Source organism: Heterodontus francisci, chromosome 2, assembly GCF_036365525.1.
Source record: "Heterodontus francisci isolate sHetFra1 chromosome 2, sHetFra1.hap1, whole genome shotgun sequence".
Lineage (NCBI taxonomy): Eukaryota > Metazoa > Chordata > Chondrichthyes > Heterodontiformes > Heterodontidae > Heterodontus > Heterodontus francisci.
In genome coordinates this window covers 218578625-218605049 of record NC_090372.1, presented here as the reverse complement: position 1 = coordinate 218605049, position 26425 = coordinate 218578625, and the positions used below count along the sequence as shown (strand labels likewise).

Here is a 26425-nt window from a genome sequence, read left to right as displayed (position 1 = left end):
TCCAGGGGTAAAAGGACAATGTTCTAATTATATCACTTTGGACAAAGTTATAAAACTTCAAATTCTCTTCAAATGAAAACATTTGTGAAATTTTCTCTCTCTCCATTTAAAAAGAAACAGCCAAAGTATCTTTTAATCTGTTGGCGATCTGCCATTTTTATTTGCTATTGAGTTACACTGCCCTTGGTACAAACCAACTGAGCTGTATTTAATTTTAGGTGTTTAAGCCTTACTAAACTGAGACAGGAAAGTTTTACATTTCACCAAATGCTCCTTCTAGCTTGCAATAGGCTTCAAATACTGTATTAACAGGAATCTTGACACCCACCCCAACAGTTCCTTTCCATTTTAAAGTTAGAAGGAAGCCAGATTTCCTATGCGGGGAGAGTATGAAGAAATTTTAGTTTAATGGAGGGAGTTCCTGCACAATTGGAGGCAAGGAAAGAAAACTTTTACACTCAAATATGCTCCACAGAAGTGATAAAGGGTGGTACTGCAGCCCCCTGACACTAGGCACACAACAAAAGTGAAGGAAACATTACCTGAACGCAGCTTAAGGAGGCTTCCTTCCCAAAACCTTTAACTTTACTCCCACAACCTTGGGATTCCCAGCACAAACTGGTCAACTGCAGCAGGTTCTTATAACTCTCACCTGCTCCCTGGCAGGGGGAGAGACCATGATCAGTGGACTTTGATCCTGCAGGTGCTGTTTTTGTTTTTTTCTGGGGGGTTTTTTGAGGGGGTGGGGTGGTTTCAGCACCGTTTTTATGGCATTTCGCCCTTTGGGAGTGGAGATCTACCTTAGTTGTTGTTTTTCTGTTAGTTAGGGTTTTAGTACCTGTCGCAGGAAAGCTTCAAGCAAAAAATGGCTGCAACCAACACCAGAGCTCTAGGCCAGGGGGTGTGTAACACCATTAGGGTGGCGATGAAAGATAGCAAAGGAGGTGCGCCCATCAACTGCACCTTCTTCATTAAGAAAATCCTGATCGAATGCTGTGGATTGCTAGCTGTGGACATCTTCTGCCTGCAAGGCTTCCCCCAGCAGTGGATGTTTCAATGTGACGTTCAAGAATGAGGCAGGATGCATCAAGTTTCTGAAGATGTTCAAGAAGAGGGGTAACCAGGCGCCGCTGTCGATCCTCACAGCTGAGCCGCTCTTCACGCTGCTGTCACAACGGAACCGACTGGTGACAATCCACCTCTACAACCCCCATGTTCCTGTCATGGATGTGCTCACCTTCCTCGCCAGGTATGTCAAGGTGGCCGGAAGCAGCACGGAGGTCAAGGACCTGTTTGGGATTTGAACCAGCAAGCGGCAGGTCAAGGTCACCTTAAAGGTCGTGCCAATGGAACCAACATCCATCCTCTCTCCAGCTTCGCTATCCAGGGTAGTCGGGGCTTCTTGGTCTACGCGGGCAGCCCAGAGTTTGTCAGGCCTGCATCAAATCTGGTCATGTGGCAGCCAACTGCAGCACAGTCAGGATGGCCATCACACAAAGGACTGTAAGCAGATTAAGTGCTGCAACCTGTGTGGTGGGGCAGGCCAGTTCTACAAGACCTGCCCCAAACGCTGCCTCAGTTACGCACAGGCAGCAAAGTCCAAGGAAAGGCTGGAGGAAGGAACAGTAAATGCGTCTCATGCTGTGGAGGATACCAGCAAACCTCCCCGCAGCGAAGAAAATCCATCTGAGGAGAGGAAAGGGGAGGCAGCTGCAACAAGTGACCCAACACCTACCCTGTGCCCGGAAACTCAACACACAATTCATGGAGGAGGAGGCAGCAGTGGGACAATCAGATGAGTGGCAAGTGGTCAAAAGGAAAACCATAAAGAAGAAGCCCCAAAAAAAGGAACAGGCCATCACCCAAACCAGAGGCAAGAGGAGGCTACCAACTGAGACGGACTACGGCAGCTGCTCCCCATCAGATGAGGAAGGGCCGGAAAGACGGCACATGCAAAAGCAGCAGAACACCAAGGAGCTGGAAGAGAAAGACCCTCAGCTTCGTGGCACTTTAAGCAGCGATGAGCCCAGCGCTCCCCAACTCTAAAGCTCTGAACCCAGCAACATGCATAGTTCCGGGAGTTTGAGAGCAGCGAAGCATCCAGCACACTCCAGCTCCAGGAAGTTGGGAGCAGAAACGTCCTCGAGGAGGAACAGAGGGGAAAGACACCACCAGCAGATGCCTGTCCAAACCTTGCTACCTACAAGACCACCACCCCCCCCCACCCCCACAGATGTCACCCTAGTGGAACAAACACCCCATGAGTGACCAGAAGGATTTTCTGATCCCAACACGTGCAACAGCTTGTGCATACTATGGGTATGCAGGAACATACCCAAGGACTGGGACTAGTAAGAACACCTAGAGTGGTAAGCAACATCCAGTTTTAAATGGGTATAAAGATTGCTTCCATTAACATGCGTAGCGTTAAATCCACTACGTGATATGTTTCAGCCTTGTGTTACCTTGTCAAGGTCAAAGCTGACCTACTGTTTCTGCAAGAGTGTGGAATACCACACCTCAGCACTTACAGGCAATGGTGGTCCCACGGGCTATCAATCTGGTAAGGGGGAAATGATTCCTGTTCTTCTGGCCTGGGTATTCTGCTGCGGGGAGGCAACTTCACCATCTCCAAAGTTAAGATGGTGGGCGGTCGCCTCCTCGTAGCAGACGTAATGTACAACAATGCTCCGCTCTGGTTAATCAACATGTACGCCCTGGTCCAGTACAGCGAGCGGCTGACCATCCTCCAGCAGCTCCCACTGCTGCTGGCGACGTCCAGGCCGGTCATTCTAGGCGATGACTTCAACGGCATCATTAACGCAACTGGACGATCCGGCAGCGACGACAGAAAACGGGACACTACGTCCAGATTCCTGATGGAAAGAGTTAAAAGATGCCAAGCTACACGACGTCTTCAGCAACCCTGCAGACAGAGCACAACGTAGATACACCTGGTCAAGACTGGACGGGTCTTCCTGTTCCAGGATTGACTTCCTGTTTGCGTCCCATGCTTTCACGGTCAGGTACACCGACATCAAGCAGGTGTTCTTCTCTGACTACTGCCTCTTACTGGCCGACTGTCACTTACAGGACGACCAGCAGGTTGACAGGGGGACATGGAAACTGAACGTAAAACCGCGACCCCAGAGGACATTGAGGAACTCAAAAGGGATAACAAAGGTTGGAGAACCGTGAAACCCCTCTGAGTCTCCGGCACACTGGTGGGAAGTGACCAAGGCGAACATCAAGAGGTTCTTTATCCTCAAAGGTGCTCAGATGGTGAAAGAGAGAGGGGGAAATGTCCCGACTCCAGAAAAGAATGCAGATTCTGCTCCGGCTGCAGTCGATGGGGGTTGACGTAAAGGAAGATCTCCAAGAGGTGAAGAGCCAGCAGGCCTCGCTCTTTGCCACAGAAGCCTCCAAGCTCATCTTCTGGTCCAGAGTCTGCTCCGTTGAGCAGGATGAGATGTGCTCGTGTTTCTTCTTACAGAAGGTACAGAGAGAGAGAGCTCTGTGATCAGCAGCCTGAAGGAACAGGATGGTTCGGTAACGTCATCACAGTCTGACATACTAAGGATTAGCAAGTTATCGCCAGTCAGTTCAAGTCTGCTCTGAAGTTGGTGATTCACTCCGATCAGGCTTGTACTATACCCAGCAGGAAGATCTCTGATAGGCGATCATATCCCTGAATAGTGTGAGGCTATGTACAGGACAGGGGGTTGGACACCTGCTTGGACCAGGAGAAGGCTTTTGACAGGATATCGCACACATACATAATGGACATGCTCTCCAAAATGGGGTTTGGGGAGGGAATCTGCAATTGGATCCAACTGCACTACACAAACATCAGTAGCGCAGTCCCAATCAATGGGTGGAAATCAGAAAGTTTCCCTTTCAAATCTGGAATCAGACAGGGCTGTCCTCTTTCCCCTGTCTTGTTTGTTTGCTGTAGCAAAGCTTTTGCTGAATCCATTAGGAAGGATGCAGGCATAAGAGGGCTGACAATCCCAGGCAGCGGAGGCACTCAGGTCAAAGCCTCCCTGTACATGGGACGACTTCGCCGTCTTCTGTTCGGATCTGATGAGCATCTGCAACCAGTTCGAACTGGCCTCAGGAGCCAAAGTAAATCATGGCAAGAGTGAGGCCATGTTCTTTGGGAACTCGGCTGACCGATCCTTTGTCCCCTTCACCTTCAGGTCAGCCTACCTGAAGGCGCTGGGGATATGGTTCAGAAGGGCCGGGACGTGTGCCAAAACATGGAAGGAGCGAGTAGCCATGGTAAACCATAAACTGAGCATGTGGGAGCAGCGTTCTCTCTCCATTGCGGGTAAGAATCTGATCAGCATTGTTACTGTTGGAGGCGCAGGTCTGGCCCATACCCAACTCCTGCGATGTGGCAGTACCCGAGCCATTTTCCGTTTTATCTGGCGAACCAAAATGGACCATGTCCGGAGGGACATGAAGTTCAAACCTCTGGATAAAGGGGGAAAAAAAACGTACCCAACGTCGCCCTCACCCTAATGGCACCTTAGTGTGCGGCTGCATCAAGCTGTGCCGAGAACCCCAGTACGCAAACATCAAGTGTCACTACATGCTGAGGTTCTATCTGGCCCCGGTGTTACGAAGGATGGGTCTGGTCACATTGCCGCTGAACACTTCATCCAGTTGGACCGTGCCGTACCACCTATCCTTCGTGGAAAAGTTTGTGCAGAAAAACAACTTTGACCACCAATCCATCAGGCAGTGGTCAAGGCCCTTTGGGAAAAGGAGATGGCAGATCATGTCGGATGGTTCCCCAAGCAGACTGCCAAAGTCATTTGTCAGAATTCCTCATCACCAAAACTCTCAAACAAGCACCAAGGCTTGGCTGGTGGTGAGAAGGGCCCTCCCCGTCAGATCCTTCCTGCATGCTCGGAATCTCACCGCCTCTGCATGCTGTCCTCGAGGTGGCTTGAGTGGGCAAGAGGCTGTTGCCCACCTCCTTCTGGAAAGCGCCTTTGCAAAGTAGGTGTGGATAGAGATGCAGTGGTTTTTGTTGAGATTCATCCCGAACAGCTCGCTAACACAGGAATCTGTGCTCTACGGTCTGTTCCCAGAGACATATACCGAGATAAACATCAACTGCTGCTGGAGGACCATCAACTCGGTGAAAGATCTCTTTCTGCCTGAAACTTGCTGGTGTTACAGTGCAAAGAGATGTCCATGACCAAGTGTTCCAGACTGGCACTTTCCAAGGTCCAGTACCACGTGCTTTTTTAAAAATTTATTCATGGGATGTGGGCAACGCTGGCCAGGCCAGCATTTATTGCCCATCCCTAACTGCCCTTGAGAAGGTGGTGGTGAGCTGCCTTCTTGAACCGCTGCAGTCTATTTGGGGTAGGTATACCCACAATGCTGTTAGGAAGGATTTTGACCCAGCAACAGTGAAAGAACGGCGATATTGTTCCAAGTCAGGATGGCGTGCGACTTGGAGGGGAACTAGCAGGTGATGGTGTTCCCATGTATTTGCTGCCCTTGTCCTTCTAGTTGGTAGAGGTCGCGGGTTTGGAAGGTGCTGTCTAAGGATCCTTGGTGCATTACTGCAGTGCATCTTGTAGATGGTATACACTGCTGCCACTGTGCGTCGGTGGTGGAGGGAGTGAATGTTTGCAGATGGGGTGCCAGTCAAGCGGGCTGCTTTGTCCTGGATGGTGTCGAGCTTCATGAGTGTTGTTGGAGCTGCACCCATCCAGGCAAATGGAGAGTATTCCATCACACTCCTGACTTCTGCCTTGTATATGGTGGACAGGCTTTGGGGAGTCAGGTGGTAGGCGGTGGCGTAGTGATATTATCACTGGACTAGTAACTCAGAGACCCAGGGTATTCCTCTGGGGATATGGGTTTGAATCCCACCACAGCAGAAGGTGGAATTTGAATTTAATTAATAAATCTGGAATTAAAAGCTAGTCTAATGATGGCCATGAAACCATTGTCGATTGTTGTAAAAACCCATCTGGTTCACTAATGTCCTTCAGGGAAGGAAATCTGCTGTCCTTACCTGGTCTGGCCGACATGTGACTCCAGACCCACAGTATGTGGTTAACTCTTATATGCCCTCTGAAATGGCCTAGCAAGCCACTCAGTTGTACCTAACCGCTACAAAGTCAATAAAAAGGAATGAAACAGGACGGACCACCTGGTATCGACCTAGGCATCGGAAACGACAAAGGCAAACCCAGTCCTGTCGACCCTGCAAAGTCCTCCTTCCTAACATCTGGGGGCTTGTGTCAAAGTTGGGAGAGCTGTCCCACAGGCTGGTCAAGCAACAGCCTGACGTAGTCATACTCACGGAATCATACCTTACAGACAATGTCCCAGACACTGACATCACCATCCCTGGGTATGTCCTGTCCCACCGGCAAGACAGACCCACCAGAGGTGGTGGCACAGTGGTATACAGTAGGGAGGGAGTTGCCCTGGGAGTCCTCAACATCGACCAGGACCCCATGAAGTCGCATGGCATCAGGTCAAAGATGGGCAAGGTAACCTCCTACTGATTACCACCTACCGCCCTCCCTAAGCTGATGACTCAGTACCCCTCATGTTGAACACCAGTTGGAGGAAGCACTGAGGGTGGCAAGGGCACAAAATGTACTCTGGATGGGGGACTTCAATGTCAATCACCATGAGTGGCTCGGTAGCACGACTACTGACCGAGCTGGCAGAGTCCTAAAGGACATAGCTGCTAGACTGGGTCTGCGGCAGGTGGTGGGGGAACCAACACGAAGGAAGAACATACTTGACCTCGTCCTCACCAATCTGCCTGCCGCAGATGCATCTGTCCATGACAGTATTGGTAGGAGTGACCACCGCACAGTCCTTGTGGAGACGAAGTCCCACCTTCACATTGAGGATACCATCCATCGTGTGGTGTGGCACTATCACCGTGCTAAATGGGATAGATTTCGAACAGATCTAGCCATGCAAAACTGGGCCTCCATGAGGCGCTGTGGGCCATCAGCAGCAGCAGAATTGCACTCAACCACAATCTGTAACCTCAAGGCCTAGCATATCCCCCACTCGACCATTACCATTAAGCCAGGAGACCAACCCTGGTTCAATGAAGAGTGCAGGAGGGCATGCCAGGAGCAGCACCAGGCATACCTCAAAATGAGGTGTCAACCTGGTGAAGCTACAGCCCAGGACTACTTGCATGCCAAACTGCGTAAGCAGCATGCGATAGACAGAGCTAAGCGATCCCATAACCAACGGATCAGATCGAAGCTCTGCAGTCCTGCCACATCAAGCCGTGAATGGTGGTGGACAATTAAACAACTAACTGGAGGTGGTGGCTACACAGATATCCCCATCCTCAATGATGGGGGAGCCCAGTGCGAAAGATAAGGCTGAAGCATTTGCAACAATCTTCAGCCAGAAGTGCCGAGTCGATGATCCATCTCGGCCTCCTCCTGATGCCCCCAGCATCACAGATGCCAGACTTCAGCCTATTCAATTCACTCCGCGTGATATCAAGAAACGACTGAAGGTACTGGATACTGCAAAAGCTATGCGCCCTGACAATATTCCAGCAATAGTACTGAAGACCTGTGCTCCAGAACTTGCCGCGCCCCTAGCCAAGCTGTTCCAGCACTGACATCTACCCTGCAATGTGGAAAATTGCCCAGGAATGTCCTGTACACAAAAAGCAGGACAAGTCCAACCGGCCAACTACCGCCCCATCAGCCTACTCTCAATCATCGGTAAAGTGATGGAAGGTGTCATCAACAGTGCCATCAAGCGGCACTTGCTTAGCAATAACCTGCTCAGTGACGCTCAGTTTGGGTTCCGCCAGGGCCACTCAGCTCCTGATCTCATTACAGCCTTGGTTCAAACATGGACAAAAGAGCTGAACTCAAGAGGTGAGGTGAGAGTGACTGCCCTTGACATCAAGGCAGCATTTGACAGAGTATGGCATCAAGGAGCCCTAGCAAAACTGAGGTCAATGGGAATCAGGGGGAAAACCCTCCGCTGGCTGGAGACATACCTCGCACAAAGGAAGATGGTTGTGGTTGTTGGAGGTCAATCATCTGAGCTCCAGGACATCACTGCAGGAGCTCCTTAGGGTAGTGTCCTAGGCCCAACCATCTTCAGCTGCTTCATCAATGACCTTTCTTCAATCATAAGGTCAGAAGTGGGGATGTTCGCTGATGATTGCACAATGTTCAGCACCATTCAGGACTCCTCAGATACTGAAGCAGTCCGTGTAGAAATGCAACAAGACCTGGACAAAATCCAAGCTTGGGCTGAGAAATGGCAAGTAACATTTGCACCACACAAGTGCCAGGCAATGACCATCTCCAACAAGAGAGAACCTAACCATCTCCCCTTGACATTCAACGGCACGGTATTTATATGGCTACTCCAGTTCTGTTTCTGGTCAATGGTAACCCCTAGAATGTTGATAGTGGGGGATTCAGCGATGGTAATGCTGTTGAATGTCAAGGGGAGATGGTGAGATTCTCTCTTGTTGGAGATGGTCATTGCCTGGCACTTGTGTGGCACGAATGTTACTTGCCACTTATCAGCCCAAGCCTGGATATTGTCCAGGTCTTGCTGCATTTTTACACGGACTGCTTCAGTATCTGAGGAGTCACAAATGGTGCTGAACATTGTGCAATCATCAGCAAACATCCCCACTTCTGACATTATGATTGAAGGAAGGTCATTGATGAAGCAGCTGAAGATGGTTGGGCCTAGGACACTACCCTAAGGAGAACCTGCAGTAATGTCCTGGAGCTCAGATGATTGACCTCCAACAACCACAACCATCTTCCTTTGCACTAGGTATGACTCCAGCCAGCGGAGGGTTTTCCCCCGATTCCCATTGACCTCAGTTTTGCTAGGGCTCCTTGATGCCATTCTCGGTCAAATGCTGCCTTGATGTCAAGGGCAGTCACTCTCACCTCTTGAGTTCAGCCCTTTTGTCCATGTTTGAACCAAGGCTCAAATGAAGTCAGGAGCTGAGTGGCCCTGGCGGAACCCAAACTGAGCGTCACTGAGCAGGTTATTGCTAAGCAAGTGTCGCTTGATAGCACTGTTGATGACATCTTCCATCACTTTACTGATGATAGAGAGTAGGCTGATGGGGCGGTAATTGGCCAGGTTGGATTTGTCCTGCTTTTTGTGGACAGGACATCCCTGGGCAATTTTCCACATTGCAGGATAGATGCCAGTGTTGTAACTGTACTGGAACAGCTTGGCTAGGGGCGCGGCAAGTTCTGGAGCACAGGTCTTCAGTACTATTGCCGGAACATTGTCAGGGCCCATAGCTTTTGCAGTATCCAGTGCCTTCAGTCATTTCTTGATATCACGCGGAGTGAATCGAATTGGCTGAAGTCTGGCATCTGTGATGCTGGGGACTTCAGGAGGAGGCCGAGATGGATCATCAACTCGGCACTTCTGGCTGAAGATTGTTGCAAATGCTTCAGCCTTATCTTTTGCACTGATGTGCTGGGCTCCCCCATCATTGAGGATGGGGATATCTGTGGAGCCACCTCCTTCAGTTAGTTGTTTAATTGTCCACCACCATTCACGGCTTGATGTGGCAGGACTGCAGAACTTAGATCTAATCCGTTGGTTATGGGATCGCTTAGCTCTGTCTATCGCATGCTGCTTATGCAGTTTGGCATGCAGATAGTCCTGTGTTGTAGCTTCACCAGGTTGACACCTCATTTTGAGGTATGCCCTCCTGCACTCTTCATTGAGCCAGGGTTGGTCTCCTGGCTTGATGGTAATGGTAGAGTGGGGGATATGCCAGGCTGAGGGACACACTAAAGCCTGGGGCAGATGCTGCAAAGGCTCAATGGGGAATGGCCACTGTGTAAGGTCCTCCCACCATAGTGAACCAAGGGGCTGGAACCCGTGTAAAATCCCTTGGACTGTATGCAGCAAAATACGGTTTTGCTGTGTAACGCAAATGTACATTGCATGTAAGATGGAATGCAAGAGTTGTGTGGCAACTCACGTTCTGTATGGAAGAAACTGATTTCTTTTGCACTTTGTGTCATGTCAACTTGGAACGGTTTTGTACTTTTTTTTTTTAAACCAATTTTTATGAATAAAGGATATTTTTGGAAAAAAATAACTCTCACCTGCTCCCTAACAGGACCATTATTAGTACTGCTGCAGAAATGTGCTTACCTGAATTTCTTCCACTCCCTATTTTTCGCGTAACTAGGACACTTCTCATGAATCTACCATGCTCGGGCTCCTCTTCACTCTGTTTTCTCTCAAACCAGTTATTAATAGGCAACTTTTCCTCCTCTAGCTGCTTTGCCCGGATAAAACAATCATTTTGACTGGCCAATGTCTCCACCATACTTGCTCACTCCTAGGTGTGTCTCTCTCCAGATACTGATACATATGGTGGCGTATGTTAGATCCTCTTTACATTTTTCTCTCTCACCACTTCCTCCATCACACTCATCTCATGCTAAGTTTCATCCTCTCTCACTGGCTTGAGCACCTTGCTTTCAAAGTGTGAGCAGCTTCCATCTGAGTTTGTCATGGTTATAATCTGTTTTTCTCTTCCTCTCCAATTTGTAACTGCTCTACAGTGTACAAACATACACATTAGTTTTCTTGTATGGTAGATGAGTAAATACAAGTTCCTATAGCTAGAGTATAAAATCGTTCTCCTACCTGCAGTTGTTATGCATTTGTTTTCTCAATTATTGTTCCTGAAGTAGTGGATACTGTGTTTAAGGGGATTACCAGACAGTAGCACAGACAGATTCAGTGCTTGGGGAATTAACCAGAAAGATACCATGTTTCAAGTGTTTAACCAGGTAGTGGTACAGACAGACGCTGTGTTTAGGTTGATTTGCACAGAATTGTTTTACCAGAGAGTACAGACAGGCTCCATGTTGAGGGTGTTTAACCTGAAAGTGCCACAGATAGACACCGCGTTTAGACTGTTCTACCAGACAGTGGCACAGACACCGTGTTCAGGGCATTTTACTGGACAGTGGTACAGATAGACACCGTGTTTAGACTGCTTCACCGGACAGTGATAAAGATAGACATCGCGTTTAGGGTGTTTTGTTATTTAGTGGTACAGATAGACACAGTATTTGGACTGCTCTACCAGACAGTGGTACAGATAAACGGCGTATTTAGGTTGTTTTACCAGACAGCGGTACAGATAGACGGCGTATTTAGGTTGTTTTACTGGACAGTGGTACAAATAGACGGCGTATTTAGGTTGTGTTACCAGACAGTGGTACAGATAGACAGCGTATTTAGGTTGTTTTGCCGGACAGCGGTACAGATAGACGGCGAATTTAGGTTGTTTTACTGGGCAGTGGTACAGATAGACACCGTGTCTAGGGTGTTTTACTGGACAGTGGTACAGATAGACACCGTGTTTAGGGTGTTTTACTGGACAGTGGTACAGATAGACACCGTGTTTAGGGTGTTTTACCGGACAGTGGTACAGATAGACACCGCGTTTAGGGTGTTTTACTGGACAGTGGTACAGATAGACACAGTATTTGGACTGCTCTACCAGACAGTGGTACAGATAGACGGCGTATTTAGGTTGTTTTACCAATGGTACAGATAGACGGCGTATTTAGGTTGTTTTACCAGACAGCGGTACAGATAGACGGCGTATTTAGGTTGTTTTACCAGACAGCGGTACAGATAAACGGCGTATTGTGGTTATTTTACCGGACAGTGGTACAGATAAACGGCGTATTTAGGTTGTTTTACCAGACAGCGGTACAGATAGACGGCGTATTTAGGTTGTTTTACCAGACAGCGGTACAGATAGACGGCGTATTTAGGTTGTTTTACCAGACAGCGGTACAGATAGACGGCGTATTTAGGTTGTTTTACCAGACAGCGGTACAGATAAACGGCGTATTGTGGTTATTTTACCGGACAGTGGTACAGATAAACGGCGTATTTAGGTTGTTTTACCAGACAGCGGTACAGATAGACGGCGTATTTAGGTTGTTTTACCAGACAGCGGTACAGATAAACGGCGTATTTAGGTTATTTTACCGGACAGTGGTACAGATAGACGGCGTATTTAGGTTGTTTTACCAGACAGCGGTACAGATAGACCGCGTATTTAGGTTATTTTACCAGACAGCGGTACAGATAAAGGCGTATTTAGGTTATTTTACCGGAAAGTGGTACAGATAAACGGCTTATTTAGGTTGTTTTACCAGACAGCGGTACAGATAGACGGCGTATTTAGGTTATTTTACCGGACAGTGGTACAGATAGACGGCGTATTTAGGTTATTTTACCGGACAGTGGTACAGATAGACGGTGTATTTAGGTTGTTTTACCGGACAGTGGTACAGATGAACACCGTGTTTAGGGTGTTTTACCGGACAGTGGTACAGATAGACACTGTGTTTAGGGTGTTTTACTGGACAGTGGTACAAATAGACACCGCGTTTAGGGTGTTTTGTTATTTAGTGGTACAGATAGACACAGTATTTGGACTGCTCTACCAGACAGTGGTACAGATAAACGGCGTATTTAGGTTGTTTTACCGGACAGTGGTACAGATAGACGCCGTATTTAGGTTGTTTTACCAGACAGTGGTACAGATAGACGGCGTATTTAGGTTGTTTTACCAGATAGCGGTACAGATAGACGGCGTATTTAGGTTGTTTTACCGGACAGCGGTACAGATAGACGGCGTATTTAGGTTGTTTTACCAGACAGCGGTACAGATAGACGGCGTATTTAGGTTGTTTTGCCGGACAGCAGTACAGATAAACGGCGTATTTAGGTTGTTTTACCAGACAGCGGTACAGATAGACACCGTGTTTAGGGTGTTTTACCGGACAGTGGTACAGATAGACACCGTGTTTAGGGTGTTTTACCGGACAGTGGTACAGATGAACACCGTGTTTAGGGTGTTTTACCGGACAGTGGTACAGATAGACACTGTGTTTAGGGTGTTTTACTGGACAGTGGTACAAATAGACACCGCGTTTAGGGTGTTTTGTTATTTAGTGGTACAGATAGACACAGTATTTGGACTGCTCTACCAGACAGTGGTACAGATAAACGGCGTATTTAGGTTGTTTTACCGGACAGTGGTACAGATAGACGCCGTATTTAGGTTGTTTTACCAGACAGTGGTACAGATAGACGGCGTATTTAGATTGTTTTACCAGATAGCGGTACAGATAGACGGCGTATTTAGGTTGTTTTACCGGACAGCGGTACAGATAGACGGCGTATTTAGGTTGTTTTACCAGACAGCAGTACAAATAGACGGCGTATTTAGGTTGTGTTACCAGACAGTGGTACAGATAGACAGCGTATTTAGGTTGTTTTGCCGGACAGTGGTACAGATAAACGGCTTATTTAGGTTGTTTTACCAGACAGCGGTACAGATAAACGGCGTATTTAGGTTATTTTACCAGACAGTGGTACAGATAGACGGCGTATTTAGGTTGTTTTACCAGATAGCGGTACAGATAGACGGCGTATTTAGGTTGTTTTACCGGACAGCGGTACAGATAGACGGCGTATTTAGGTTGTTTTACCAGACAGCGGTACAGATAGACGGCGTATTTAGGTTGTTTTGCCGGACAGCAGTACAGATAAACGGCGTATTTAGGTTGTTTTACCAGACAGCGGTACAGATAAAGGCGTATTTAGGTTATTTTACCGGAAAGTGGTACAGATAAACGGCTTATTTAGGTTGTTTTACCAGACAGCGGTACAGATAAACGGCGTATTTAGGTTATTTTACCGGACATGGTACAGATAGACGGCGTATTTAGGTTGTTTTACCAGATAGCGGTACAGATAGACGGCGTATTTAGGTTGTTTTACCGGACAGCGGTACAGATAGACGGCGTATTTAGGTTGTTTTGCCGGACAGCGGTACAGATAAACAGCGTATTTAGGTTGTTTTACCAGACAGCGGTACAGATAGACACCGTGTTTAGGGTGTTTTACTGGACAGTGGTACAGATAGACACCGTGTTTAGGGTGTTTTACTGGACAGTGGTACAGATAGACACCGTGTTTAGGGTGTTTTACCGGACAGTGGTACAGATGAACACCGTGTTTAGGGTGTTTTACCGGACAGTGGTACAGATAGACACTGTGTTTAGGGTGTTTTACTGGACAGTGGTACAAATAGACACCGCGTTTAGGGTGTTTTGTTATTTAGTGGTACAGATAGACACAGTATTTGGACTGCTCTACCAGACAGTGGTACAGATAAACGGCGTATTTAGGTTGTTTTACCGGACAGTGGTACAGATAGACGCCGTATTTAGGTTGTTTTACCAGACAGTGGTACAGATAGACGGCGTATTTAGGATGTTTTACCAGATAGCGGTACAGATAGACGGCGTATTTAGGTTGTTTTACCGGACAGCGGTACAGATAGACGGCGTATTTAGGTTGTTTTACCAGACAGCGGTACAGATAGACGGCGTATTTAGGTTGTTTTGCCGGACAGCGGTACAGATAAACGGCGTATTTAGGTTGTTTTACCAGACAGCGGTACAGATAAACGGCGTATTTAGGTTGTTTTACCAGACAGCGGTACAGATAGACACAGTGTTTAGGGTGTTTTACCGGACAGTGGTACAGATAGACACCGTGTTTAGGGTGTTTTACCGGACAGTGGTACAGATGAACACCGTGTTTAGGGTGTTTTACCGGACAGTGGCACAGATAGACACCGCGTTTAGACTGTTTTACCGGACAGTGGTACAGATAGACACTGCGTTTAGGGTGTTTTACCGGACAGTGGTACAGATAGACACCATGTTTAGGGTGTTTTACTGGATAGTGGTACAGATAGACACAGTATTTGGACTGCTCTACCAGACAGTGGTACAGATAAACGGCGTGTTTAGGGTGTTTTACTGGACAGTGGTACAGATAGACACCGTGTTTAGGGTGTTTTGCTGGACAGTGGTACAGATAGACACCGTGTTTAGGGTGTTTTACTGGACAGTGGTACAGATAGACACCGTGTTTAGGGTGTTTTACTGGACAGTGGTACAGATAGACACGGTGTTTAGGGTGTTTTACTGGACAGTGGTACAGATAGACACCGTGTTTAGGGTGTTTTACTGGACAGTGGTACAGATAGACACCGTGTTTAGGGTGTTTTACTGGACAGTGGTACAGATAGACACCGTGTTTAGGGTGTTTTACTGGACAGTGGTACAGATAGTCACCGTGTTTAGGGTGTTTTACTGGACAGTGGTACAGATAGACACCGTGTTTAGGGTGTTTTACTGGACAGTGGTACAGATAGACACCGTGTTTAGGGTGTTTTACTGGACAGTGGTACAGATAGACACCGTGTTTAGGGTGTTTTACTGGACAGTGGTACAGATAGACACGGTGTTTAGGGTGTTTTACTGGACAGTGGTACAGATAGACACGGTGTTTAGGGTGTTTTACTGGACAGTGGTACAGATAGACACGGTGTTTAGGGTGTTTTACTGGACAGTGGTACAGATAGACACGGTGTTTAGGGTGTTTTACTGGACAGTGGTACAGATAGACACGGTGTTTAGGGTGTTTTACTGGACAATGGTACAGATAGACACGGTGTTTAGGGCGTTATACTATTTCGTGGTACAGATATTCACCGCGTTTAGACTGTTTTACCGGACAGTGGTACAGAGCCACACCGTGTTTAGGACATTTTATTATATTCACTATATATATCAATGATTCGGACGTGGGGACAAATGTAATATTTCCAAGTTCGCAGATGACACAAATCTAGGTGGGAACGTGTGTTGTGAGGAAGATGCAAAGCGGCTGCAAGGGGATTTGGACAGACTTAGTGAGTGGACAAGAACGTGGCTGATGAAACATCATGTGGAAAAATGTGAGGTTACCCACTTTGGTAGGAGAAATAGACATGCAGAGTATTTCTTAAATGTTAAGAGTTCAGAAAGTATAGTTGCACAAGGGACCTGGGTGCCCTGGTCAATAAATCGCTCAAAGCTAACATGCAGGTGCAGCAAGCAATTAGGAAGGCTAATGGTATGTTAGCCTTTACTGCAAGAGGATTTGAGTGCAGGAGTAGTGAAGTCTTGCTCCAATTGTATAGAACCTTTGTTAGATCTCACTTGGAGTACTGTGTGCAGTTTTGGTTCCTTTACCTTTGGAAGGATATTATTGCCAAAAAGGGAGTGCACAAAGGTTCAGCAGACTTGTTCCGGGGATAGCAGGACCATCCTATGGAGAGAGATTGGGGAAATTCAGCCTGTATTCTACAGAGTTTTGAAAGCTACAGAACGCTTAAAAGGGGTAGACAGGGTGGATACAGCTAAGATGTTTCCGCTGGTTGGGGAGTGGAGAATCAGGGGATACAATTTGAAAATAAGGGGGAAGCCACTTAGGACAGAGATGAGGAGAAATTTCTTTACTCAGAGGGTTGTGAATCTTTGGAATTCTCTAGCCCAGAGGGCTGTGGAAGCTCAGTCATTGAGTATGTTTAAAGTAGAGATTGACAGATTTCTAAATACAAATGACATAAGGGGATATGAGGATAGTGTGGGGGAAAAAGGCATTGAAGTGGATGATCAGCCATGATGGTATTGAATGGCAGAGCAGGCTCGATAGGCTGAATGGCCTAATCCTGCTTCTATGTTTTACCGGGACAGTGGTGCAGACAGACACCGTGTTTCGGGTGATTTACCGGGACAGTGGTGCAGACAGACACCGTGTTTCGGGTGATTTACCGGGACAGTGGTGCAGACAGACACCGTGTTTCGGGTGTTTTACCGGGACAGTGGTGCAGACAGACACCGTGTTTCGGGTGATTTACCGGGACAGTTTTACGGGTTTACCTGAAGCAGGCGCTCTCGTTCTGTTCCGCCTCCTGCTCCTGCAGTTTTTTCAGGTCCCGGTGGCTGAGGGTCCGGGTCCCTTTGCTGCCTCCCGCCGTTCCGTGTCCACGCCGCCGCATCGCAGCAGTCGTTGCCGCCGCCGCGCCGCTCATGCTGCCAGCGCCGGTCAGCGCCGTGTGGGTGGGGGAGGGGCGGAGGCTCCCCGGGTGGGAGGGGCGGAGGCTCCCCGGGTGGGTGGGGTCAGCAAAGCCGTTACTGCGCACGCCACCGACTTTCCCGCCCGACTTCTCGAGGCTCAGGCTCACGAGCGACCTGTCCACCTGACTCGCTCGACCACTGACCAATCACTCTGACCACCACTCAGCCCCGCCCACTCCCTTCTTTTGCAGCCCCGCCCACTCCCTTCTTTTGCAGCCCCGCCCACTCCCGTCTTGTCAGTCCCGCCAACTCCCGTCTTGTCAGTCCCGCCCACTCCCAAGCCTAACACGCATGCGTTGGATGGGTGAAGTGCATCTAGGGAAATGTAGTTCAATTTCAAATCACACATGTGGAAATTGAATGGTTCCTTTCCTCTGAGTTGCTCTTTGTCCTGATCATTTTTGCACTTTTTCTCATAAACCTAAGCGCCTCATTTTATTTAAATCCTTAGGTGACTGAATAGTCCAATTCTGGATCTGCACACTCTGCCACAGGTGGTGTTTGGAGAGGCGAGTGAATGGGATACTCTATTTTTCTGAATGCTCCTCTGCTGTTTGCACTTAGTCACTGTCTGGGCATGTCGACGTTGTTCAAACTAGCTGGCACCGTCGCAGACGCTTCTCCATTTTGGGCGGTCTCAGGCAAGAGATTCCCACGAATCAGTGGAGATGTCACATCCTTGTAGCATTTCCTCTGCCCTCCTGGCAGCCTCCGGCTGTGACAGAGCTCGGAGTAGAAAGCTTGTTTTAGGAGTCTTGTGTCAGGCATGCGGACGATGTGGCCCGCCCAGTGTAACTGACTAGCCATGTCTCGATACTGAGAGAGGACATTGATATTGGAGTGCCTGTCCTGCCACTGAATCTCTCCAGGGCTTTGAGATGTCTGCTGTACCATGTCCATATTTCCGACGCATACAGGAGGGCAGGTAACACTGCGGTCCTGTACACCATGAGCTTGGTGCCAGGTTTGAGGTCTCTGTCGCCAAACACTCTTTTCCTCAGACAACCGAAGGCTGCACTGGCACACTGGAGGCGATGTCTGCTCTTGCTGATAGGAGGTTCCCAAGGTCTCGGTAGTGATCCACATTGTCCAGTGGTTCACCGAAGGGCCTCCCAGTAAATCACAGAATCACAGAAGAGTTACGGCACAGATGAAGGCCATTCGGCCCATCATGAGTTGCTCTTTGTCCTGATCATTTTTGCACTTTTTCTCATAAACCTAAGCAGCTCATTTTATTTAAATCCCGTTCTCTGAGTGCTCAATTCACTTAGCGCCATCACCTTCTCCGCATAATGCTGCGCATTCTTCCTTATCAGATAACAGTCTAATTCCCTTTTGAATGCCTTGATTGAACCTGTCTCCACCATACTCTCTGGCAGTCCATTCCATTCCAGACCCCAACCACTCACTGTATGAAAAAGTTTTCCCTCATGTCACCATTGCTTCTTTTGCCAATTACCTTATATATATATTATATTCTTGATCCGTTCACGAGTGGGAACAGTTTTTCCTTATCTAATAAAAGATGTCAGGTAGATAATACAATGGAGAACCAGGCTGGATATAGAAGGTTCAGAGGGAAGTGAAAAAGCAAATAAGAGAAGCAAAGAGAGAGTATGAAAAGAGACTGGCAGCTAACATAAAAGGATATCACAAAGTCTTCTAAGGCATATAAATAGTGAAAGGGCGGTAAAAGGAGGAGTGGGGCTGAATAGGGACCAAAAGGGGGATTTACGCATGGAGGCAGAGGGCATAGCTGAAGAATTAAATAAATACATTGCATCTGACTTTACCAAAGAAGAAGATGCTACCCAGACTACAATGAAAGAGGAAGTAATTAATGCACTAGAAGGATTTAAAATTGATAAGGAGGAGGTATTAGATAGGCTGTCTGTACTTAAAGTGGATAAAGCACCAGGACCGGATGAGATGCATCCAAGGATACTGAGGGAAGCAAGAGTGGAAATTGCGGATGTACTGGACATAATTTTCCAGTCTTCCTCAGAGTCAGGGGATAGTGCCAGAGGACTGGAGAATTGCAAATGTTACACCCTTGTTCAAAAAAGGATGTAAAGATAAGCCCAGCAACTACAGGCCAGTCAGTTTAACTTAGGTGGTGGGGAAACTTCTAGAAACAATAATTCAAATGTCACCATACTTGGAAGTATTGTGAACTGTGGGGAGGATAGTGATAGACTTCAGGAGGATATAGACAGGCTGGTGGAATGGGCAGACACGTGGCAGATGAAATTTAATGCAGAGAAATGTGAAGTGATACATTTTAATAGGAAGAATGAGGAGAGGCAATATAAAATAAAGGATACAATTTGAAAGGGGGTGCAGGAGCAGAGGGACCTGGGGTATTTTTATTTATTTTTCTTATTTAGAGATACAGCACTGAAACAGGCCCTTCGGCCCACCGAGTCTGTGCCGACCATCAACCACCCATTTATACTAATCCTACACTAATTCCATATTCCTACCACATCCCCACCTGTCCCTATATTTCCCTACCACCTACCTATATATGTGCACAAATAGTTGAAGGTGGCAGGGCACGTTGAGAAAGTGGTTAAAAAAGGAATCCAGGACCTTGCAGTTTATAAACAGAGACATTCCAAAATGCTTCACAGCCAATGCACTTTTGGGGAGTAGCAACTGTTGTAATGCACGATATGCAACAACCAATTTGTACATAGTGTTACGACCAAGGCGGGAGGAATGCACTGTCAATTCAGTCCCACTTCTCCACAGGTCACAACATATATTTAGATTTTCCCACTTATCGAAACAATCAATCATATACTCTACTTTTCCCCAGAATAAAACACACCAACCAGGTTTCTTTAATAAACAATAAAATTATCAGTTTATTAAACCATGTTTTAACCAATAATGAAGTAAACATACACCTGAATTGAAATATTAACGACCCTTATTTATCCCAGCCCTCACACACATACATATACACACAGACACAGACATACACACAACTGGTTAACCAAGAAAAAAAGGGATTTGTGTTTACAGCTGTTACAAAGAAATAGAAGGGGAAAAAAAACACTTATGCTGAAAGAGGGTATGGAAGGACGTCCTTTGTTTTGGCGAGGTGTCCCAAAGGTGAATAGGCAGCTGTCAATGGGATCTTCCTAGAACAGTTCTTTCCAGGCAATGTTGATGATCAGTTTGGGTAGGCTTCCAAAAGATGCAGCACAGAATGCTCCAGTCAGGCTTTACAGCAGGAAGCAGTAACATGGATCTTCTTAGGTCTTATAGCAGCAATGTAACAGTAAATGTTTCTTCAAATACAGGAGGAAATAGTAAATGCACTTGATGCAGGATGTCTTTTCAAGAGGAAAAGCTGAGCTGGCTGGATCTTCTTCCGTTCTCCTGGAAGGTCAATAAGCAAACTGGCTTTTTTAACAGTTCAAAATGAAACTAAAAACCATTCAGCAGCAAGTCGCATGACAACCATAAATATTGGCTTGTCTCTCCTCTGCAACCCAAAACAACCCCTGCTGTTTATACTTGAAAACAGATGCCTTCCAGTAAGACTTGTTTACTAGCCAAACCTCCTGTTGACCTTTATTCTTTAACACAGATGACTCAATGTGGAAAAGAAACAGAAGCAATCTCATAACAATAGCAAAATCCTCCACGCACAGCAATAAAATAAATGACCAGATCATCTATTTTTCAGGTGCTATTTAAGGATTTAGTATTTGCCAGTAAACCTGGAAGAACTCCCCTACTCTTCAAATAGTGCCAGGGGACCTTTAACATCTGCACCTTTCACTGCCACCAGACATCTCAATGCACTTTACAGTGAATAAAGTACTTTTGAAGTGTAGTCACTGTTGTAATGTAGGAAACATAATGTAGGAGTGACAAATAGTGAGGATGGTGTCAATTGACTGCAACAAGGCAGAGATAGGTTAGCAGAATGGGCAGACAATGGCAGATGGAATTTAATACAGAGTGAGGTGATGCATTTTGGCAGAAGGGATAGGGAGAGGCAATATCGACTAAATGACAGTTCTAAAGAGTGTGCAGGGACAGAGGGACCTGGGGGTGCAAATGCATCAATCTTTGAAGATGGCATGACAGATTGAGAGAGTGGTTAGCAAAGCATATGGGATCTCAGGCTTCATAAGCAGACTCCATGACATTAGAAGAACGCAAATGAGGCTGAAAGACAACCTCCAACAGTGCAGCACTGCCTCAGTACTGCTCCTCTGACAGTGCAGCGCGGCCTCACTACTGGCCCTCTTACAGTGCAGCCCTCCCTCAGTACTGACCCTCTGACAGTGAAGCACTCCCTCAGTACTGACCCTCTGACAGTGCAGCACTCCCTCAGTACTGACCCTCTGACAGTGCAGCACTCCCTCAGTACTGCTCCTTTGACAGTGCAGCACTCCCTCAGGACTGACACTGCAACAGTGCAGCGCTCCCTCAGTACTTCACATGGAGTGTCAGCTTGGATTATGTGCTCCAATCTTTGGAGTGGGACTTGAACCCACAAACTTCTAACCCTGCAGTAAGTGTGCTGGCCACTGAGCCACAGCTGACATCATTTAGGTAGATGTCCTAATATCTCCTCATGTGGCTCAATGTCAATTGTTGTCTTATTATGCTCCTGTGATGCACTTTGGGACATTTTACTATGTTAAGGGCACTACGTAAAAGTAAGTTTTTGTTGTTATTAAACAGATACTATATTCAGATACTTTGCCCTGGTGAGCAGCTGCTGTAACTTTGATGACGGTACCACCTAGTGGTCCGTAGAAGAAGTGATGAAACTCATCCTCTTTTAGAGGAGGGAATTGTCAGTGTCTCAGTTCAGATGATCCACAAATGCTGATTATTCTTCTCCTGGGAATGATGTTCAGCCCAGGCAATGCAATAATAGTTCTCCCTATGGTTTAGTTAAACTCTTCTTCTTCTTCTCAGGTAGTCCCTCGGGAACGAGGATGACTTTCTTCCACTCCAGGGTTGTGGGTCCTTAGATGACTGAACAGTCCAATTCTGGATCCACACACTCTGCCACAGGTGGGACAGGTGGTGTTTGGTGAGGCGAATTTCTGGACACTGCTTCTGCTGTTTACAATCGGTCGCTGCCTGGGCTTGTCGGCGTTGTTCGAACTAGCTGGCACCGTCGTGGACGCTTCTTCTGCATCTTGGTCAGTCTCGGGTCAGAGATTCCCATGAATCAGTGGAGATGCCACATTTTTTCAGGGAGGCATCACCCATGCCATGAGAGGAGCTAATGACTGCTGAACCGACCATTGCCTAATCCAAGCTCCTATCTCCATAAACCCAGTCCAAAAACGGCAGAGGAAAGTCAATGTCGATGGTGTCAAGAACTCTCTGAAGAAGGACCAACTCAGGCAGTGTCTTACAACAACCAGGAACAACAGAATGCCCTCAATGCCTGGTCTGCCCTCAAAGCTCCCATAATCAGCACTTGCGAAGATACTCTTGGTTTCTCAACCAGGAAACATCAAGACTGGTTTGGCGAGAACAACCAGGAGATCCAGGAGCTGCTAAATCGCAAGCACAAGATGTTCCTGAACTGGAAGCATCAGCAAAATTCGAGGGAAGAAAAGCAGGTATACAGACAATGGAAGGCCAAGGTCCAACAAAAAAACCTGTGACCTAAAGGACAGCTGGTGGGCTGAAAGAGCGCAGGAGGTACAGTAACTCGCCGACAGCCAGGGCCTGTGTGGATTCTTTAGTTAAATATTGCAGACCTGAAGATCCCAAAAGTTTCATTCCGAGACCGAGCTGACACTACAATCACAGTTGTAACATTTTGACCGAGGCAGCATTTGGGTTTTGACAATTCACCTCATCCATTCAGGCCGAGGGAGGGGGCAGCCCTCTCTCGCTCAGGGAGAGGTGCAATAGCAACTTGCATTTAATATAGAAAAAACTTTCCAGGAAGGAGGCATAATCAAAGAAAAAAGTGGATGCCAACAACAACAACCAACACCTGCATTTATATAGCAGCTTTAACAAAGTGAAACATCCTAAGGCACTTCACAGTAGGGTTATCAAACAAAATTTGACACCGAGCCACATAAGGAGATATTAGGAGAGGTGACCAAAAGCTTGGTTAAAGAGGTCGGTTTTAAGGCGCGTCTTAAAGGCGAGAAAGAGGCAGAGAACATTGTTCCCTCTAAGCTGTGTGGGTGTGCCATCGTGCAGCAGTCTAGAATGTCCTGTGCAGTGCAACAGGCTGTGCCCACTGAAGCAGCCCGTGTCCATATGCAGCAAGACCTGGACAACATTCAAGCTTGGGCTGATAGGTGGCAAGTAACATTCACGCCACACAAGTGCCAGACAATGACCATCGCAAACCAGATTGAATCTAACCATCTCCTCTTGACATTCAATGGCATTACCATTGCTGAATCCCCCACTATCAACATCCTGGAGATTATCATTGACTAGAAACTGAACTGGACCAGCTATATAAACACTGTGGCTACAAGAGCAGGTCAGAAGCTGGGAATTCTGTGGCAAGTAACGCACCTCCTGACTCCACAAACATGTCCACCATCTATAAGGCACAAGTCAGGAGTGTGATGGAATACTCTCCACTTGCATGAATGGGTGCAGCTCCAACAACACTCAAGAAGCCCGACACCATCCAGGACAAAGCATCCCACTTGATTGGCACCCCACTACGAACATTCACTCCGTCCACCACCGACACACAGCGGAAGCAGTGTGTACCATCTATAAGATGCACTGCAGCAATTCACCAAGCCTCCTTTGACAGCACCTCCCAAACCCCCGGCATCTACCACCTAGAAGGACAAGGGCAGCGGATGCATAGGAACACCACCACCTGCAAGTTCCTCTCCAAGGCGCACACCATCCTGACTTGGAATTATATCGCCGTTCTTTCACTATTGCTGGGTCAAGATCCTGGAACTCCCTCTCTAACAGCACTGTTGGTGTACTTGCACCAGATGGACTGCAGCGGTTCAAGAAGGCAGCTCACCACCACCTTCTCAAGAGCATTTATGGATGGCAAACAAATGCTGGCCTAGCCAGTGATGCTCACATCCCATGAATGAATAAAAAAAGTGCTCTGGAATTCTGCCCTTAAACTCACCTCTCTGTCCGACTGTAAAACCTTACAAGTCACCTCTTTGATCAAGCTATTGGTCACACCTCCGAATATCTCAGATTTTCAAATTCTCTTCCTTGTTTTCAAATCCCTCCATGGCTTCTCCCCTCTGTAATCTCCTCCAGCCCCACAACTCTCTGAGACCTCTGCGATCCTCCAATCCTGTCCTCTTACACATCCGCGATTTCCATTGACCCACCATTGGTAGCTTCAGTTGTCTAGATCCTGAGCTCTGGAATTCCCTCCCTAAACTTCTCCAACTCTCAACCAATGTTCCCTCTAACTTGCCGTTGTGCGCAGCTTGCTTATTGCACTGTGTAGCACATCCAGACAGTGGAAAACACAGCTGCCAATGGTAAGGTGAAAGGGGTGAGGAGGAGGTGAGAAGTGGTGCGCAGAGATTATTATTGAGGGATGAATGAGGAGAAGATTAAACTCAACTATCATATACTTTCCCTACCTCCCCCACCTCCTCACAGTTGAAAGTCTGGTGGCGCTCAAATCTAGGCTCTATAATAAAGGTTGTAGCTCTTTTGTTTTCTGAAGAAAGGACGAACACAACCATAAACCTCCAAAACGTTCCAGGACACTTCACAGGAATGAAATATCGACACCGAGCCACAGAAGGAGATATTACGGCAGGTGATCAAAAGCTTGGCCAAAGAGGTAGGTTTTAAGGAGCATCTTAAAGGAGGAGAGAGAGAGGCCTGTGATATAGGGAAAGAATTCCAGAGCTTAAGGCCAAGGCAGCTAAAGGCACAACCACCAATGGAGTGGAGGATTGCAGGAATGCAGTGTTCTTGGACTGTTCTCGGGATGGAGGAGGTTCCAAAGATAAAGGAACTGAAGTGATGGAGAGATTTGTATAGAAGGACGGGAACTTTAAAACTGATGAGTAGCCGGACCAGGAGCCAGTGAAGATCAGTGAGCACAGGGGTGAAGAATGAACGGGACTTGGTGCAATTTAGGAGACAGACAACACAACATTGCTCACGTTTATGGAGGGTGGAAGGCGAGAGGCCAGCCAGGAGAGTTCTGGAATCTAGCGGCAACAAACGCAAGGATGAGAGTTTGAGTGGCAGATAAGCTGAAGTGGGGCGGAGGTGGCAATATTACAGAAGTGGAAGTAGGTCATCTTTGTTATAGAGAAGATGTGAGTTTGGACAGAACCAGCACCAGGAACAACACTAGTACCAGCACAGGACAAGGGACAGCACCAGAACAGAATGAGCACCAGTACAGAGCAACAGTACAGGGGACAGCATCATAAAAAAAATAAGAAATAGGAGCACGAGTAGGCCATTCAGCCCCTCATGCCAGCTCTGCTGTTCAATAAGATTATGGCTGATCTGACCTTGGCCTCAACTCTACATTTCTGTCTGTTCCCCATTTTGCTTGACTCCCTACATCTGTCTAACACAGCCTTGAATATATTGAATGACTCACTCTCCACTGGTCTCTGTGGAAGAGAATTCAAAAGATTCACAACCCTCTGAGAGAATGAATTCCTCATCTCCATCTTAAATGGGTGGCCCCTTATTCTGAAACTAGGCCCCCTAGTTGTCCATTCCCCCAAGATGGGAAACATCCTCTCAAATCCGACCCGGTAAGCCCCCTCAGAATCTTATATGTTTCAATAAGATCACCTCTCATTCTCCTAAACTCCAAAGAGTATAGACCCAACCTCTTTTTTTATTTGTTTCATGGGATGTGGGCTTCGCTGGCTAAACCAGCATTTATTGCCCATCCCTAATTGCCCTTGAGAAGGTGGTGGTGAGCTGCCTTCTTGAACCACTGCAGTCCATGTGGGATCGGTACACCCACAGTGCTGTTAGGAAGGGAGTTCCAGGATTTTGCCCCAGCGACAGTGAAAGAACAGCGATATAGTTCCAAGTCAGGATGGTGTGTGACTTGGAGGGGAACTTGCAGGTGGTGGTGTTCCCAGGTATCCGCTGCCCTTGTCCTTCTAGGTGGTAGAGGTCGCAGGTTTGGAAGGTGCTGTCTAAGGAGCCTTGGTGAGTTGCTATAGTCCATCTTGTAGATGGTACACACCAGCCACTGTGCGTTGGTGGTTGAGGGAGTGAATGTTCAATGTGGTGGACGGGGTACTGATCAAGTGAGCTGCTTTGTCCTGGATGGTGTTGATATTCCTGAGTGTTGTTGGAGCTGCACTCATCCAGGCAAGTGACAGTATTCCATCACACTCCTGACTTGCTCATCCTTTCCTTGTAACACCTTC

At 47.3% G+C, this 26425-nt stretch overlaps 1 protein-coding gene across 3 annotated transcripts in view; it reads right to left on the bottom strand.

Annotated features, from left to right (window-relative positions):
• Nucleotides 1-17216, bottom strand: part of LOC137351339 (diacylglycerol O-acyltransferase 1-like) — a 167626-nt gene extending 150410 nt beyond the window's left edge. For 2 of the 3 annotated variants that reach the window (XM_068015791.1, XM_068015801.1), the window contains exon 1: nucleotides 16851-17216. In XM_068015791.1, coding sequence (XP_067871892.1) covers nucleotides 16851-17002 — 152 coding nt within the window. In that variant the 5' untranslated portion in view covers nucleotides 17003-17216. Of the gene's footprint in view, nucleotides 1-10182; nucleotides 10404-16850 lie in introns of those variants that run through there. The other variant, XM_068015809.1, reaches the window with a different exon arrangement.
• Between the last annotated feature and the right edge of the window lie 9209 nt (nucleotides 17217-26425).